Below are 18,592 nucleotides of genomic sequence, written 5' to 3' on the forward strand. Positions count from 1 at the left end.
GCTCCGCAGTCTTTTTTCATTTTTGTTCTATGTGGTGTGCTGTTCGTTATATGTTGTTTTAATATTGGTTTCACGCATGCTAAGATACGTATGTAATCATTTGTGTGACTGCGTGTACCGAAGGCCCTGTATCCATTCGGTTCGGCATGGATACATATACCATTGCAGCCCGAGTGTTTTGCACTCTGGATGTTTCATAGTCCCACCTCTTCCTTTTCTTAAAAAAAAAAAAAAAATTGCTCTGTGTCAGGGTCTCTCCCATTCTTTTCCTACAGTGAATACATTTTTACTACAAACAGCAAAGGTGCTGCTTTCTTTTTACGACCACTTAGACTCATCAAATCTTGTGCAGCACAGATTCATTCTTGTGCTTAATACAAAAGTATCAGCAAACAGTTGGATCACTCGTGTGGACAGGACACGTCTCTCTTGCGCAGTTCGAATGCGAACAGCGGTGATATATGGAACTAGTGTAAGTCATGAAAGAATGGGTTAGAGAACTGACTTGAAATAAATATCCTTGTCACTCAGATGGGTTGTCCTGAGTCACTATCTGAACCTTTGCGCGGCTCTCTGGAATACTCAATTCTGATTGTTCAATGGCACCATCTAGCGGTCTGATATTTTTCTGTAACAACCACAAATCCATGTATCAGACCGCTCATCCGGGTATCTGCGAGCCTTCGGTCGTGATTCTCGGTTCACTGTGCGATCTCTACAAGTAAGCTAATAAAATAATTTCAACTCAAATCAATGTTTGATGTGCATTTATTTATTTGGCAAGTAGTCTTGCAATAAGTTGCATAATTAGCAGTCAGACATTCATTAATTACAAAATAAACAGAATTTTAGCTGTTCATCAATTTCTTTCTTCTCACATTATTACATAATTTCCATGTAAATCAATATAAAATGATCATGCATTTATTTATTTTGTTAAGCAATGTAATAAGTGGGATAATGTAGTCATTCGGTTGCCATCACAAAATAAACCCCTTCAGGGTGATAGAAGACCCCTCCACTTCTCACTGGGGTCCTGATCACCTTGTCGGGGTTTATTGTGCAATAACAACTGTCTGACTGTACATTATCCCTTACTTAAATCACTTGTATATAAACTTGGGTTTGACAGTTGTCAACCCCACAAGTCAACCGGCCCATCTGGAAAAGTCTCGGTGCTCCCTATGGCCAGTCCAACCCTGGTTAGAGGGAAAAATGTAACCTCCAAATTGCACTCATCACTGATTATGCAAACGCAATCACTTCCTGGTTTTGTGCCACAGGGGAAGGTAAACAAACTGGAGTTAATGCAAAAATGTCTGATAGAATACAGCGCTTGTTGGTGAATAGTCACAGTATGGCCGTTCGGGAAACTGGAACTCTCTGAAAAAGTCACATTACCTAAATGCAATTTTTTTGTGGTTCAATAGTATTGTTTTTCACTACAAATTATATCATCAGCATAATCATTTGAAAAAGTTTTATGAATGAATTTCAGAATTTCTTTGTATTAGTTAGGTCATCCATTTACTTTGACAGCATGCACTCGAGTTGGCATGGACTTCACAAGTTTGATGATTGTTGTTATTCAGTATGATTTGAAAATCTTGTGCACTACAATGGAAGCAAGAACACCTGACCTTCTGTACAAAGGTGGTAACATGATCAATGCCACAAATTAGCTTATTTTCATAGTGACCTAGAAAGAAATCTTAAACTTATTTTTGTGAATTGTGTTCTTTGAACTAAATCTATAAAGAAACCCAAATTAACTGGGACACACACACACACACACACACACAGAGAGAGAGAGAGTACTGTGCAAAAGTCTTAGGCACAAAAGATGTTTCACAAAAGCACTTGTCTTAAGATGGTTATTTATATCTGCTACTTTAGTGTGTCAATAGGAAATATAAATGTTAGACTCGCAAACATTACTTTTGCAAAGAGAAAAGATTAGAATAGAAGAACAGGGAGCCCTGCAACAGATGTCATGGCCCCCACAAAGTCCCACACTGAACATAGTGTCAGTCAGAGATTACATAAAGAGACCAAACTTGGAACATCCTATTTGCCAACAACTAAGAAAAACTGTGTCCAGGTGTACCTAGGAGAATTTGTGCTATTTAAAGGCAAAGGTGGTCAAACTGAATATTGATTTAGCTTTTATGTTTACTGTACTTTGTATGACATTAAGTGATAAATGAAAACTATTTATGTGATTATTTTTGAAGACATCCTCACTATGCAACATTTTTCACAAGTGCCTAAACCTTTTGCACAGTAGTGTATATATAAAATGTCCTCCTCAGTCTAGGGTTGAAGAGGAGTAACAAAGAATGAAAGGTGGTCTGTCTCCTGTTCCAGCACTCCAGACAACTCAGTTTATTACATTTCACAAAAAGGATACAAATGTCAAAGAGCAAATAAAAGCAAGCAACAACTTCAGGAGGGGGCAAGGCCAAAACGACAAACAAACCCTTTGCCTAATGGGGAGTAAAAGATAACTGGTCTATGAAAAGAAAAGCAAAGACAACATCAATTTACACCCACTCCCTTACTGGCCAAAAACATGGGAAAATAGAAAAATAGTTAAAAATGACACCCACCTCCCTACACCTCCCTATACAGCAAAGTAACAATAACAAAACAAAACAAAAAAAAAACAAAAAAAATTATAAAATAAATAAACCTTCATAAAAAGCTTAATATTTTAGGGCAACAAGACAAGTTATCAACACTAGCTCTACTTATGTGCAATCAAAAGCAACAAGACTGTCTGGGGCAGGAGAAAGTTACCACTCTGGAGAAAAGAGCTCTCTTTTTAAGGTAGTGTCTGCACTGCTTTTAGCAACCTATAAATTTCAGGAGATCAGGATGGCTTTTATGATGGCTCTTTTCCTCCCATTAGTGAGAGTGGGAGGAGCCAGACAGAAGGAGAAGAGAAAGCACAACAACAACCAGACCAGCACATTTTGTTAAACAAGTTAAACATACAGCAATGATGTACAACAAATACATATTTGGACGGAACACCTCCAACTAAGCAATTACAACCCGGTGTTTGTAAACAAACAGCATGTATAAAACTACTTTTTACAAAATGACCTGCAGAACACACACGTCCCAGCACTATAAACTCCAGATAGCACATTAGCCACAATATTCTCTGAGCCCTTCTGGTGGCGAATGCCAAGGATGTATTCTTGCACAATCAGGGAACAGCGCATCAAATGAGTTTGTTATACATCCTTGACAAGAATACAGAGAGGTGTACACTACCACAGGATAACAGTTACCTCCCAAATAAACCTCAAAGTGTTGTAGGTCTCCTTCTCCATGGTACTGTAGTGCTGTTGGCACTTTTGGGAACTTCTTGGAAAAGTAAAGCCAGGATGGTCTACACCACTTGCGTCCCCCTGTATTAACGCAGCTTCAGCCCCAGCAACACTTGCATCCAACTGCAGCTTGAATGGCAGAGCACATACATATTCACTAGTCCACAGACATTTCGTTGTGGTACTGAGGAGGCCCGTGAATTGGTTAACTACAGACACAAAGTTCCTGCCAAACTCTTTGTAGTAACCTACCATTCTCATTTGTTTGTAGGGGCAGGGACCACAAGAATTGCTAACACCTCAACAGGCCTCACTTGCCCTTGACCCACTTTCTTTCTGGGTAAGTAACAACAGCTTTTGCAAACTCACATTTTAAAAGATTGTCAATGAGGCATCAACCAGCTGACTAAAAACTTGCTCTAAACTACTCAAATGATCTTCCTAATTTGTTGAATAGATCACAGCATCATTCAAGTAGGCTTAACATTTGCACACTCCAGACAATACTCTGTGCATTAGACGCCGGAATGCAGCAAGTCATTCCGCATTCCAAATGCCATCACAGAATATGGAGAAAATTGTCAGGGGTGACAAAGGCAGAAATCTCTGAGGTGCGAGGTGTTAAAGGTACCTGCCAATATCCTTTAAGGAGGTCCAATTTGGTGGCATAGTGAGCAGAACCAATTCTGTCAACACAGTCCTTAATTCTGGGTAGAGGAAAGGAGTCTGGCTTAGTGATGCTATTTACCTTGTGGTAGTCTGTACAAAAATGAAAGTACAAATCAGGTTTGGATACTAGCAGACAAGAAGAGCTCCATGGACTTTAGCTAGGTCTAGCAAAACCATGCTGCAACAAATACTCAACCTCTGCTTTAATCACTTCTTGCTTTTGAGGATTGACATGTCCGAGACTGTCAATCCATGCATCTTATCATGTGGCTTGTTGAATGCATTACTACAGAGACATAGCGTGTGTGGATGCTTCATGCTATTCTCTGCGGCATCCATGCACAACTCACCATGCACCCCACCAAGAGCAAGAACCACATTATAGCGACTACGAGGTGGTTAACCCATGTAACTCTACCCTCCCTAGCAACCAGGCCAATTTGGTTGCTTAGGAGACCTGGCTGGAGTCACTCAGTACACCCTGGATTTGAACTCCAGGGATGGTAGTCAGTGTCTTTACTCACTGAGCTAACCAGGCCCCTCAAATTTCCAATGTTTGTAGAACAGCATTATTCCACTTCAGAAATATTGCTAAGTTACGACACATGCTCTCTGTTGCTGATGCCCAAAAACTAATTCATGCATTCATGACCTCAAGACTAGATTATTGTAATGCATTACTGGGAAGATGTCCTGAAAGTTCAATAAATAAACTTCAAATGGTTCAAAATGCAGCAGCCAGAGTGCTGACTAGAACCATGAAATATGATCATATTAGCCCCATTTTATCATCATTACATTGGCTACCTGATAAATTTCATATTAATTTAAAAATGTTGTTAACTACATACAAATCTTTGAATGGTCTTGCACAGCAGTACTTAAGTAAACTTCTACCACGCTACATTCCATCACGTTCATTACGATCGCAAAATTCGGGCCTGTTAATAGTTCCTAGAATATCAAAATCCACAAAAGGAGGTAGATCATTTTCCTATTTGGCTCCTAAACTATGGAATAGTCTCCCTAACACTATTGAAGAAAAGCTGAGTGAAACCTATTACATAATTGCTACACCTGATTCTAAAAGTAAATATGTTGAAGTCTTATAGTGCAAAAGACATGTCAAAAACTTCTGTTTCCACCTGTTATTGTTCCTGTTTCCACTTCTGTTGTGCCTTCTGTTTATTCTCCTCTGCAGGCTGAGCTGGTCGTAGGTGATGCCCAAGCATCCTATTTGCGGTTACAGACCTCCGCTGTGCACATCTTCCTGAACACCAATGTGCAGATTTTAAGTTGGTCATTGAGCATCCCACTTTGTTTTCTGACATTCCCAACCAAACTACTGTGCTTACACATCAAGTCCAGTAATTTTTATTTGTATAGTGCTTTTCAAAGCATCTTTACAGAAAATCATGCATTAACACAAAATGAAACCTGTAATATCTATAAAGTCTTAGAGTCATCATTGTGTAGTTTGATTAAATATGATATTTTGTATAAAAAAAAAGGAGAACAAGCCGAAGGCAACTGTGGCAAGGAACACAAAACTCCATAAGATGTTGGTTAATGGAGAAAAATAACCTTGAAGAAACCAGGCTCACTGTGGGGGCCAGTTCCCCTCTGGCTAACCAGCATGAATATAATGCCAATATTTAGTTATTTATGTACAGTGCAGGTAAGATTAATGACTAATGTCTTTGAAGTTCAGCCTGGATTAAATACATAAATTCACACTGAAGAATTGTCCTTTGTTAATTGGCCGATGAAGGCTTTTGTTGGCAAATAATTGAAAGTCTATGTATTCCATTTTAAGAGTGTAGTCCATCATTAGACCAAGGTGATGCAGGCAGAGATCAGTGAGGTGCATCGCAGTTCAATCAGCAGGTCATTTCGGTGAGGTCTATCCAAAGTCCAAGGTTCAGGCAGTGGCATATGAAGTATCCCATGTCTTATGGTTGGAGTTGGCATCAGTTCAGCCCCTGAAGTCCATTGTAATAGACTGAAGTGATGTCTGGCTGGCACCAGCTGCATTTAATCATCATCACTCAGAGGCACATAGCTGTGGAGTCCGATACCAAGCAGGAACGGATTTGGATCTGGCTGGGATATGAATCCCGAGGTTGAGACATGGAAACGAATAGAATAAGCATAGATGCCATTACATTTTTTGCAGCATTATAGAGCATGATTAATGTTTCTGGTTCCTAGCTAAAGCAGCCTAATTGTGAGTTGATGGATAAATTAGATGCATACCTGGCTAAATAGATAAGTCTTTCGTCTAGACTTAAACTGAGTGAGTGTGTTTGCGTCCCGAACAGTGTAAGGGCCAGCAAATTTAGCTTGTAAGGCTGAACCAGGAATGGGGAGCAAACAAGCACAGAATCACCAGGCTGAAAACTGCGTTTAACACTCTAGCAAAATGTGATTTAATTTTAGTGAAGCCACTTACGAAAAGAACTGACATAATGAAGATTAGTCACTGGTGAAGAGGTTTTAGGCATAGACTGTTCACGTAACTTTAGTGGACCACGAACTGTGTGGCCAAACACAAGTTCTGCTTGACTGAAGCCTAATGACTCCTGTCCTGTCTCTCGGTAAACATCAGAGGCAAACCCTCAACCCAGTCTTTCCCGGTACCAACACAATACATGCAAAGCATTGACTTGAGAATTTGGTGAAAATGTTTTAGTGCACCTTAGGATTCTGGGTGGTACACACTGGACAACTGATAGCTAACTCCCAACACCTTCAATACCTGAGCGAACATTTTCGAAGAGAAATTAGAACCTTGGTCAGTTTGAATGACATTGGGTAACACAAATGTGGAACAGAATTTAACTAGCTCTTTCACCACTGCTTTGGCTTTAAGTGTGCACAATGGGACAGCCTCTGGAAAGTGAGTGGCAGTGCACATTATGTTCAATATGTACTGATGTCTGGATTTGCATTTAGGCAAAAGCCCAACACAATCAATAATCAACCATTCAATCAGATCTCCCATCACAGGGATTGGGAAAGGCAGAATTTGGACACACTGAACTTTAGACCTGGCCAGAAGAAATACTTAGAGATGTGCTTGAATGTCTTGGGGATGATAAGCAGAAGGCAGAACAACTTTATAAACTGCGTATGAATCACCAATAAAACGTGGCTTCCACTGATGCATCAAAACATCACTGTCTCAGAAGTAAGCTACACTCGCCTTAGGGACCATATCCAAATAAACAGCAGCTTCAACAGAAGATGTTAAGGATGGATGAGAATTCTGACAGGAGCTAAATGTTCTTTGCCAATTTACAAAGACATTTCTTTTACTATTTGCAACTCAGCAGGTTCGGGAGTGACTACTTCAGGTTCGACAGTCAGTTTACTTTTGAGTGACTTTGACAGAGAATTCAAGAATAACTCAGAAAGATTAACAATATTTTCGAATTTCCGAGCCTGTGCATGTGTCACTGCACAAGCAGAAAATGTGAAAGGAAAACAGGTAGCGACATTCGAGTGGTCAGAGTTGACAGGCTTATTTACAACAATTGGATGGGGAAAGACTACCACCTGCAGAGTCATTCCCCAAGACAAGGAAGCTTACACCTTCCACAGGCAACCGTGTTCACTCTCTGAGGTTAATAGGACCTGTAACGAGATCAGATGTTAAATAAACTGTGTAATGGAACTTGTTCACAACCTAGATTGATACCATGGATCAACATGTCAGTACCCGAGTGGGTTTCAGGAGAAAACGGTAAGACACTCTCAAGGATAAGGACTGTGCCAGTCCAGTATCTCTTAATATCAATATGGGCTTTGCCAGAGAGTCAGTAAAGAGAGACAAAGAACCAGTCAGAAGAAATGGTTCACACACAAACATCTCAGACTGCAGACATGGACGATCAGGAACAGGAACAAACAGAGCAAAAGCCACACTTTTGGATTTTGCCAAGGCCATTTTCTGTTTCCATGCTTTACCGCTTACTCTGTGCATTTTGAGACAGACTTACGACCCTCTTCTGGTTTGGCAGAAAGAAAAATGCAGGTGTCTCTCTATCTGTCTGCTCAACAACTGGGAACTGGTGACGTGCAAAAAGGGAACATGTTTTGGTGGGTAAGCAAAAATTCGTCAGCTACAACCGCAGCTTCAGAGAGAGTGGTTACTTTTTGTTCATGACGTTTTGAATGACATTTTTGGAGACACGATTTTTAAAGTCTTCCAGCAATACCAGCTTTTCCAGACTTTCAAAGCTTGTGGTCCTACTGTCCAGACAACATTTCTCAAAGATCATTTGTTTTTTCTCTTCGCACAAAAGTGTGTTTGAATGTTTTCGTTAAACTTCTGAACTTTTGCTGGTAAGCCTCAGGAACTAATTCATATGCCCGAAGAACAGCAGCTTTAACGATGTCACAATCTACAATTTATTCAGTTGGCAATGCGGAACACTTCTTGCACTTTACCAATGAAATTGCACTGAAGAAGAAGACCCAGTGTATCTTTCGGCCACTCCGTTTGAACACATTCAGCGATGGGTTCACACGCGATACAGTAGTAATCTACCTCAGCTTCTCTAAATTGCGGTACGAGTTTTATGTACTTTGCAATGTCAAAGTTTCTGTGCCTAAGCCGCATAATCAGAATTAGCTACACGAATTTGAGATGGAACAGCAGCATGCACAGGTGAAGTGGGAGCTGTAGAATGCGGAATCGGGACAGGTCTTTTGCGCAAAGACTCTTGTAGCTCTAGACTTCATAGCTTGACATCTTGCTCAGTCTCAATTTAGACTGTGGAGATGGACTAGTTGATTATCATGCTCCGGTCTCTTTAATGCTAGATCTGGCTCTTTTAGCTTTACTGCTAACACTGGGTCAATATGAGGGGTGGGGGGGGGGGAGCATAGCTTCAACTTTGGTTACATTTTCCTCCACATCACCCTGCGAGTCAGCAGGCAGAATAACAGCATTCACCGATTCGGCATACAGCTCTTCCTAATGACTTGCTTTGTGGCGTCCCTAGAAACGTTAATATTGAAGAAGTCAGCCATCAACAAATCCTTCCTACAATTATTAAATGCTTCATTGGTTGGAGCAAGTGTAAACATTAGCAAATCAAACTCCATTTTACCCACTGTACAAGTCACCTCTAACAAAAACTATTAAGCCTCATGGTTAGCTTAAAGTTTTAGAGCAACAAGAACGTGTATCAACACTAGCTCTAAGAAAGCACACTTACACACAAATAACAACTTTGTCTGGAACAGGAGGAAAACCACCTCTCTAGAGAAAAGGGCTCTTTCATGTAGTGGTGTTTGCACTGCTTTTATGATGGCTCTTTTCCTCCCATTAACCAATCACATCAGGTTAGCCCTTTCGATTGTAACTGGGGCCCGCTGGTGTTAATAAGGTACCTGAGGAGCCACAGAGAGGAGAAAAGAGAAAAAGAGCACAACAACAATCAGACAAGCACAGATTGTTAAACATGTTAAATATACAACAATTATGTACAACAACTACGTCTATGGACATAACAATATACAGTACACACACAATTATAGTTCATATATTTGAGCATATACTGTATGTACATTTTCAAATTCCACTAGTAAAAATATACATTACCTAAATAAAAATGGCAATTATTGTTGTATTTTGAAATTTACGTTTCATAAATGTACAAGTATGTGATGCTTTTAAATCAGTGAAAACCATGAATGAACATATTTCATAAATATGTTTAGCATATATTGCATATATTGCCATTTCTCTATGGAAAGTTCCAATGTCCTTATATGTTTGTAATAAATGTTAAACACGTGACTGATATTATGATGATAGCTATCAAACAAAAGGTTTTACTGTGTTCTAAGGACAAGGTTGTTTTTTTAAAAATGTCAGGTCTGGGCAGACTGTCACGTGTTTAAATGTAGTTTACATTTTATACAACTGATTAATTACAATTGCTGTTTGATATTTTTGTATGCTACCTTTTACATTTCTGCTATTTCATCTACAGTCCTAAGATAACTGTTTTACTGTTAAATTTTGATGAAAAACCTATAATAGGCTATTTAATGACAGGTTCCCATTGTGACCACTTACCCCATTCGGTGTGACAGTATGCCCATTGTTAAATGTGACTGTGTTAAATTAACGGTATCTCTTTTTTTCCTGGGAAATAATGATGGACATTTCCAAAATATATTGTGTAGCCAAGGATATGTCTAAATACAGAAACTGACTTTCATAAACCCATCAATACCCTTGAGAAATATTCACTGGAGTATAACGTGTCACAAGCGTCCCCGGTCTGCCCTATATGTTAATTTCATCACATGGTCTTAAACTTTCTGTGATGTCTCCAGATTTATTAAGTGCACTTCACATAATGGACAACTCAAATGGACCTTTAAATAATACACAATTTGATGGTTTGGCTGTTATAAATGCAGTATAAAGCAGTCATAAATTAACATCTATCTGTGATGTTCTTTGAAGGTGACCACAGTGTAAAACCTGAATAAATGGAAATAGCTCCGTAGCATTAAAAGCTCTCTGATCCTCTCTGTGGTTTCAATGAATGACGTAAAGAAATCTGTCCTTGAGGACTGTCCATTCAAGCTGATGCAACAGATAATATAGGTACAGAGCAGAATGAATCTTATAACCCATTCACAAAACATTCTTAACCAATGGGACGGATTAAAGACACTGTCAAAATGTCAGGTTACATTCAATTATTAAACAATAGGAATCTGAATAAACACTAAGAAGACTGGATCCTAACCAGAAAAAAGTCCTCTAGACTTAACTAAAAATGTACATTAGAATATAAAGTAAACACGTGAACACAAAGTCAAATACACTTTAGTAAGGCTCAGCCTCACACATTATGAACAGTGAAAGGGCGCCACCTGCAGGCCATAAGACCTCATAATTCACAGAGGAGTCTGTTTTGTGCCTACCATTTATTTACACTGAGAAAACTTTAATAGAAGAGTTTATTAGAAGACTTCAGCTTTTAAACCATCTTTATCTTTAAGAATTTTATGAGACAAATTAATTTTCATGTAGTACATAAATATTCCACACTGCAAAACTTTAAGTTCAAAGGTGCACTGAGTAATCTTCGTGTTTAGTGGCACCTAGCGGCGTAGATGCATCATCACGCAAAAATAATTCTCGATGTCATTACTGATGTCAGTGTAGAAATGCACTATTCAGTTAACCATGATAGTCCAATTATTTTGTGATAAAGCGAGTTATATTCGGCTAGTCATATGACCTTAACATAGAGCACCATATATGAAATACAGCTGTCTTTTCTCTAAGCATGATGCTACTTTTAGTTTTTGTCTTAAGTGGTAGGCTTTAACAAATTATATATATACAGTTTCGGTCAGACGTTTACATACATCTTACAATACATTTAAACTCAATCAGTTTTTCACAATTCCTGACATTTAATCGTAGAAAACATCCCTTGTCTTAGGTCAGTTAGGATCACTACTTTATTTTAAGAAGGTGAAATGTCAAAATAATAGTAGAGAGGATGATTTATTTCAGGTTTTATTTCTTTCATTACATTCCCAGTGGGTCAGACATTTACATACACTTTGTTAGTATTTGGTAGCATTGCCTTTAAATTGTTTAACTTGGGTCAAACGTTTTGGGTAGTCTTCCACAAGCTTCTCACAATAAGTTGCTGGAATTTTGGCCCATTCCTCCAGACAGAACTGGTGTAACTGAGTCAGGTTTGTAGGCCTTCTTGCTCACACATGCTTTTTCAGTTCTGCCCACAAATTTTCTATCGGACTGAGGTCAGGGCTTTGTGATGGCCACTCCAATACCTTGACTTTGTTGTCCTTAAGCCATTTTGCCACAACTTTGTCCATTTGGAAGACCCATTTGCGACCGAGGTTTAACTTCCTGTCTGATGTCTTGAGATGTTGCTGCAATCCACATAATTTTCCTTCCTCCTAATTTCATCTATTTTGTGAAGTGCACCAGTCCCTCCTGCAGCAAAGCACCCCCACAACATGATGCTGCCACCCCCATGCTTCATGGTTGGGATGGTGTTCTTCGGCTTGCAAGCCTCACCCTTTTTCCTCCAAACATAACGATGATCATTATGGCCAAACAGTTAAATTTTGTTTCATCAGACCAGGGGACATTTCTCCAAAAAGTAAGATCTTTGTCCCCATGAGCACTTCCAAACTGTAGTCTGGCTTTTTGTGGCTTCTTCCTTGCTGAGCATCCTTTCAGGTTATATCAATATAGGAATTGTTTTACTGTGGATATAGATACTTGTCTACCTGTTTCCTCTAGCATCTTCACAGGGTGCTTTGCTGTTGTTCTGGGATTGATTTGCACTTTTCGCACCAAACTACATTCATCTCCAGGAGACAGAATTTGTCTCTTTCCAGAGCGGTATGATGGCTGCATGGTCACATGGTGTTTATACTTGCGTACTATTGTTTGTACAGATGAATGTGATACCTTCAGGCATTTGGAAATTGCTCCCAAGGATGAACCATATTTGTGGAGGTCCACAACTGTTTTTTTTTCTGAGGTCTTGGCTGATTTTTATTTTTTTCCCATGATGTCAAGCAAATAGGCACTGAGTTTGAAGGTACATCCACTGGTACACCTACAATTGACTCCAATTAGCCTATAAGAAGCTAATTGGCTTATTGCCTAAATGCATGACATAATTTTCTGGAATTTTCCAACCTGCTTAAAGGCACAGTTAACTTGGTGTATGTAAACTTTAGACCCACTGGAATTGTGATATAGTCAATTAAAAGGGAAACAATCTGTCTGTAAACAGTTGTTGGAAAAATGACTCGTGTCATGCACAAACTAGATGACTTGCCAAAACTATAGTTTGCCAATATTAAATCTGTGGAGTGGTTAAAAAATTAGTTTTAATGTCTTCAATCTAAGTGTATGTAAACTTCTGATTTCAACTGTGTATTTGTGTATATATATATATACACATACACATGGTCCTCAAAAATAATGTCATAATTTTCATTTACCAATTAACATCATACAAAGTCCAGTAAACATAAAGCTAAATCAATATTTGGTCTGACAACCTTTGCCTTCAAAACAGCACCAATTTTCCTAGGAACATCTGGATGCTGCTTTTCTTGGTTGTTGGCAGATACTAGATGTTCCAAGCGTCTTGCCCCAGAACCTGCCACAGTTCTTTTATCTATTTCAGCTGTCTGTTCATGTAATCCCAGACTGACTCGATGTTGAGATCCGGGCTCTGTGGGGGCCAAACCATCTGTTGCAGAGGTACGTATTCTTCTATTCAATTCTACTCCCAAAGGGAATGTTGAAATCTAAAATAATTTCCCACTGTTACACTAAAAGCACAATTTATAAAATAACCATTTAAGACATGTTGTGAAGAATGTAATGTTCACCCTGACGACGTAAACCCTAAAAACAATTAACAACTTTAGATAAAATAAATGTTTTAACAGAATTTGTGCTTTTGTAAAACCTTGCCCCATTCACTCCCATTGAAAGTGCCTTGAAACCTGTCTTTGATTTCTTTCTCCAAAGTGGAGGTGTTAAATAAGCAGCAGCATGGTCTCCTGAAATTTACGTGGTTGCTACGTTTTTGCAAAAATGTAACTTACAGTACCTGGTGTATTACACCTTTGGCTACAGTTTGAAAGCGAAATGTCTAGCTGAGGGCACCAAAAGCCAGTGAAATGAGGTTGCATTCAGACGAGATTTTGTAGGGGATTCGAGTAAAACGTCCCTTAAAAACTGCACCCTAAACCTAACCAAGAGTTTTTAAATGCAAAAGTGAAATGAAACAGTTTCTTGAAGCAAGCACAGTTCTCAATTTTGCTTCCCAGCTTGCGTCCTTGAGCCCCAGTCAACCGGGCTTGAAGTCCAGTGATCCATCACACGAGCTACCGTGCAAGCTAGTTGTATTAGAATAAGCGCATACAAGAAAGATCAATACAAGCATTTAAAAAAAAAAAAAAGTCTCATTTTTCAAACAATGTGTTAGAGAAGTGTGTCGATATAACACAGCATTGTATGAGTAAGAGAAAACGCAGTTTATACAGTCCCAAATCAGCTTTTGACCTCAAACAGTTGTAGCGCCTCTTCATTTAATCAAGAAACTGCAGCGATTTGTACCTGGAGTTTTGCAAAAGACGTAGTCACATTTCCACTGAGATAGTTGAGAAAAGTTCCCCCAAAAATGAAAACTCATCCCATGTGCATGACTTTCTTCTGCTGAACATAAACTAAGGTTTAAAGAATATTTCAACTCTGTAGCTCCAAAAAGCATCTTAAATCAGAAGGTTAGAGATGTATGGATTGAAGCGATTTGATAGGCATGGGTGAAAAACTCTTAAATCCTTTTACTACAAACTCTACCCAGTTGGTGGTATGCCCAAAAAAGAATTCAGCAAAAACGAAAGAACTGCAGATAAATGGCACTTTACAAAGGCTGTTTGAAAGTGGAGAGTTTTTATAAAAAAAAAAAAAAAAAAAAAAAAACCCCACCTCAGTTTTGCACAAATACAGTCAAAAAGGCACAATGAAAATATTTCACAATTCAATTAAAACGCCATACAACAGTTGCCAATTATAGGGATGGGAGGAGACAATATTTAAAACTTAATTTATTTGAACTCAAATGTATATGGTTGCATAAACTCTTAAATCATTTATAAAAAAAAAAAAAAAAAAAAAACCCTACCTTTGCTAAGAGCATGGCAGTGCAGAAAAACTCTAAAAACATTCCTCAAAAGATTAAAAGTCTGACAGTAAAAGCATGCATAAGTTACAATTTTTACAAGGCAGCACACAGTGCTTAAGTCTCTTCAAAATAACCCCACTCTATGAGATTTGCTTGGCCAGGTCCTTGATCAAGGATGACCTCAGCTGAAAAATGGAGGCAATCTTCATCTGCTTCTGACTGGAGTACTTGTTCTTCACGGTCTACAAAAGAGAAACTCATTGAGCCTCAATGCAAAAACCTCACCCAAACACTCACACTTAGGAAAACTCAGGCTACTCGAACAGTCAAGTATCAGGCCTAAGCCACTCACCAGGTGCTTTGAAAGCCCCTCGTTGACCCTCACAACATTCTTGGCAATATGCTGCATTACAGGAACCAGCTCATCTTCAGTGTATCCCATATAATGCTGGAGAGTAGGGGTCTGCAATGTGCCACAGGCAATACGGTTAAACCAACCGCAAACTATAAAGCAAATCCTTGACAACTAACCCAAGCACTCACCCATTCTCCACAGTTGAAGACCTTCAGAGTGAGGGCATAAGCTGCACTAGCCACTTGCGAGGGAGGAAAGTGGACCATGTCATAGTCGACCATGGTGAGCTCCAGGAAGTACTTGGCCAATGTGTGATGCTCTGCAGTAACCTGCAAAACATTGTCATTAGTATCAACACCAAGAGCCCAATTCCCCAAACAAAGACTTGTGGAACGAGACGAGATGTTTAAGCAATTTTTACATCTCCAATCTTTGAAGCCCTTCTTAGGAACTGCAGAGGAATAGGTCTTCCAAAGCTGAAGTCGAGAACCCTCAAGACCTTCATCTCCATCTCACGGATCTGAGCAGTGCTGTAGGCTTGGTCAGTCACAAAGGAAAAGTCCGCAATCTCAGGTGGGTACATTTCTTCGTACTTTGAGGCAATGAACATGGCTGTTACACCAACAAGCTGGAGCTGCTTCTTGGGAACTGGATGATCCTGATTGGAGAAAGGAGTGGTTGCCCTTTAAAGTAAACTCCTAGTGACAACTCCATACTGGTCAAGACAACAAAACTGCAAGGAACTCACCTGAAGGAAGCGATCAATGATGGCAACAGTCATGTACATGGTCTCCTGGAGCAGCCTAAATTTAATTTGAACCTGGATGAGCCAGTCAATAAGAATGGCACGCATATTTCCCGTGACCTCTCTTTCTTTCAGGTATTTTGGCCTTACAGCTTGCTCAGTCTATAGGAAAAGAAAAATGTACCTTACCCAAAATATCTGAATAAAATATATTATATATAACCCTATACCAACCTCAAGCTGACAGAGATACAGATAAATGTCCTTGACGTATTCACTGCAAAGCATGGGATTATCATAGTCATCTGCATCCACATCCTTGATATCAAGCAGAACATCAGAGAAAGCCTGACACAGATCATCTGAAGCGCAGCCCGAGGTCTCCATGGGAACAGGAGAGGAAGGTTCTGACAAGATCTGCCGACATAGTAGATAGAAATAAGTTTTATGCATGCATAAGAACAGCAGTTTCAAGACTCTGAAATGCAGAAGACTACAAACAACATTGCACTGGACAAGGATGAGCTCACATTCAAATGGAAACACCATTTAGCACGTGGTAAACTAATGTTGTGATTATTGGAAAAAAATAAAGCTGTCTTAAAACATTACATGAAATGGCAAGTTTTGGGCTCATAACTCAAATATCCAAGTTCCTTGAACACATTCATCTTGATGTATAGACTTAAGGTTAAGTGTCAACTCAAATGAGAATATAACACTGAGGATATGTGGAATACCCATGAACCCTTGCACTTAAATTAGGTTTTCTTGGTCAAAGCATTTAAATAGTTGAGTCAGAGGCTTTAGCTCTTTTGTAGTATGGTTGTTGCAAATAGTTTTGCGATGACAACATTAGGGTGATCTGCAACCCTTTTGATCAAGTTGGACCCGGTTAACCATTTCAGTTCACCTTGTGCATGTGCAACTGAAATAGGTATACATGCATTTCAGTAGAGAATAATTTTAATGATTGACCTAGAAGAATCGGTTGTAGAAACAACAATATTTAAACTGCAAATCTGAGAACTTACAGTTTGAGACACTGTTACGCAATTCAATTAGAAGAATGGGTTTACTAAAAAAAAAAAAAACTGTCAAGTTGTTACGTTTTTCAGTGCACCATTAAGCAAGGTCTACGTCCCTGACCAATGCCATTACAGAAATTCACTCTTCAGTCAACAATGCTCAGCTTCCTCCATGAATGAAATTATCTAATCCACATGTGGTTACTTTAAGCTGATGGTATTCAGCAGGTCATGTGACCCTAACATGGTTGCCCCCGTGAGGGGACCCTCTCCATGTAGATAAACAGCTTTTATAAGATTACAGACATGAGCTAGTCTACACTTCACAATTGGAACTCATTTGTTAGGACTAAAACTTAAAATGAGAAAAGATACTGAATGTACCTTTATTCTCTGAAGCTCACCTGCGCTTCATTCTGGACTTTAGTCGACTCCTTTTTGGGCTGCTGAACTGCAGGTGCATTCGCAACCACGACCTCTGCGTTGGGTGCAGCCTTCACATCCTGTTTGGGTGGGGGTAAGTAAATAAGAAAACACTGAAAAGCGCAATGCCTGATAAGAACGGACGAGTTACCTTCTTCCTCAAAGCCTGTCGCGTCTGTGGATTGTTGCCGATCTCCCCCAGCGCGGCCCGCGGTCTCAGTGCGGGCTTGTTCGGTACAACTGCCTTCCCGGGCAGAGCGGTCTGATTCTCGCTGCTGGCCAGACGGGTGGTCTGAACAAACACGAAAGCAATCAAGTTATGATAATTAAACTCGCGTGACTTAAGTGTATAAACATTGGCGATAATGCACAACGACGCCCTTTGTACATGTGCAAGCTCGGGTTTGAAACTCTGCGTTTGAGAAGAACGAAACGGTGCGATTTTTAAATATTACACAGATGCAAAGACATGAGCTAAACCTTAAAACAAGAATTAAGTGCAAATTAATTCCGCGCCAGTGAATGAATTCAGCCTATTGAGTAAGGTGCGAGATAAGGGAATTTATCATTTCTATACCGATACAGCAATAACATGCAGATTGAATTGTTTCGTCGTATATTTGCAAGTATGACAAATGCATCATGTTTTCGGCTACATTCTATCAGTAAGTAAACGAGAAATTCATTCAAATTCACCCTTGTCACACGGAGAGCCATTATTTTTGGAGGCTTGTTGTTGTGAATCGATGAACAAACTGGTTGATTGTACTCAAGCGAGCACGATGCAGCATGACTTCTGCTCTTGGGTTTAAATTGTCGCTCTTTCGAACGCGATTCGCTGTGGTTCGAAAAACATTGAGATCTGATTGGCCCAGCCGCACCTGACTTCAATGCGTTCCCAGGACAACTGATGGGCACGTGACACCAGGGGGCTAGGGTAAGAGTTAAACGTGTTCTTCTTGTGTCTGAGATGGACGGGGTGCGTTCATTCACTGCCCTCTTCCGCAGTGGAGTGTGGAAGTGCATTACCTAAATGCCCAATAATTCTCCAATAAATGTTTTGTAAAGAAATAGTTCACCCCAAAAATTAAAATTCTCTCATCATTTACTCACCCACTTGCCATCTCAGATGTGTATGACTTTCTTTCTTCTGCTGAACACAAATGAAGAATATCTCAGCTCTAGGTTCATACAATGCAAGTGAATGGTAGCCAGAACTTTGAAGCTCCATAAAGCACATAAAGGCAGCATAAAATAATCCATACGACTCCAGTGGTTTAATCCATGTCTTCAGAAGTGATAGGAGA

General features: G+C 39.5%; 1 protein-coding gene across 1 annotated transcript; it reads right to left on the bottom strand.

Moving 5' to 3' along the window:
* Positions 1–14,514: 14,514 nt before the first annotated feature.
* Positions 14,515–18,192, bottom strand: LOC127434015 (G2/mitotic-specific cyclin-B1-like). The gene is made up of 9 exons (XM_051686439.1): positions 17,982–18,192; positions 17,437–17,577; positions 17,267–17,365; positions 16,069–16,251; positions 15,838–15,996; positions 15,511–15,747; positions 15,278–15,418; positions 15,087–15,197; positions 14,515–14,976 (listed from the first exon to the last, which is right to left on the bottom strand). The coding sequence occupies exons 1-9, from the start codon at positions 18,000–18,002 to the stop codon at positions 14,875–14,877; spliced, it is 1,194 nt and encodes a 397-aa protein (XP_051542399.1). The 5' UTR covers positions 18,003–18,192; the 3' UTR covers positions 14,515–14,874.
* Positions 18,193–18,592: the final 400 nt, after the last annotated feature.

Source organism: Myxocyprinus asiaticus, chromosome 4, assembly GCF_019703515.2.
Source record: "Myxocyprinus asiaticus isolate MX2 ecotype Aquarium Trade chromosome 4, UBuf_Myxa_2, whole genome shotgun sequence".
Classification (NCBI taxonomy): domain Eukaryota; kingdom Metazoa; phylum Chordata; class Actinopteri; order Cypriniformes; family Catostomidae; genus Myxocyprinus; species Myxocyprinus asiaticus.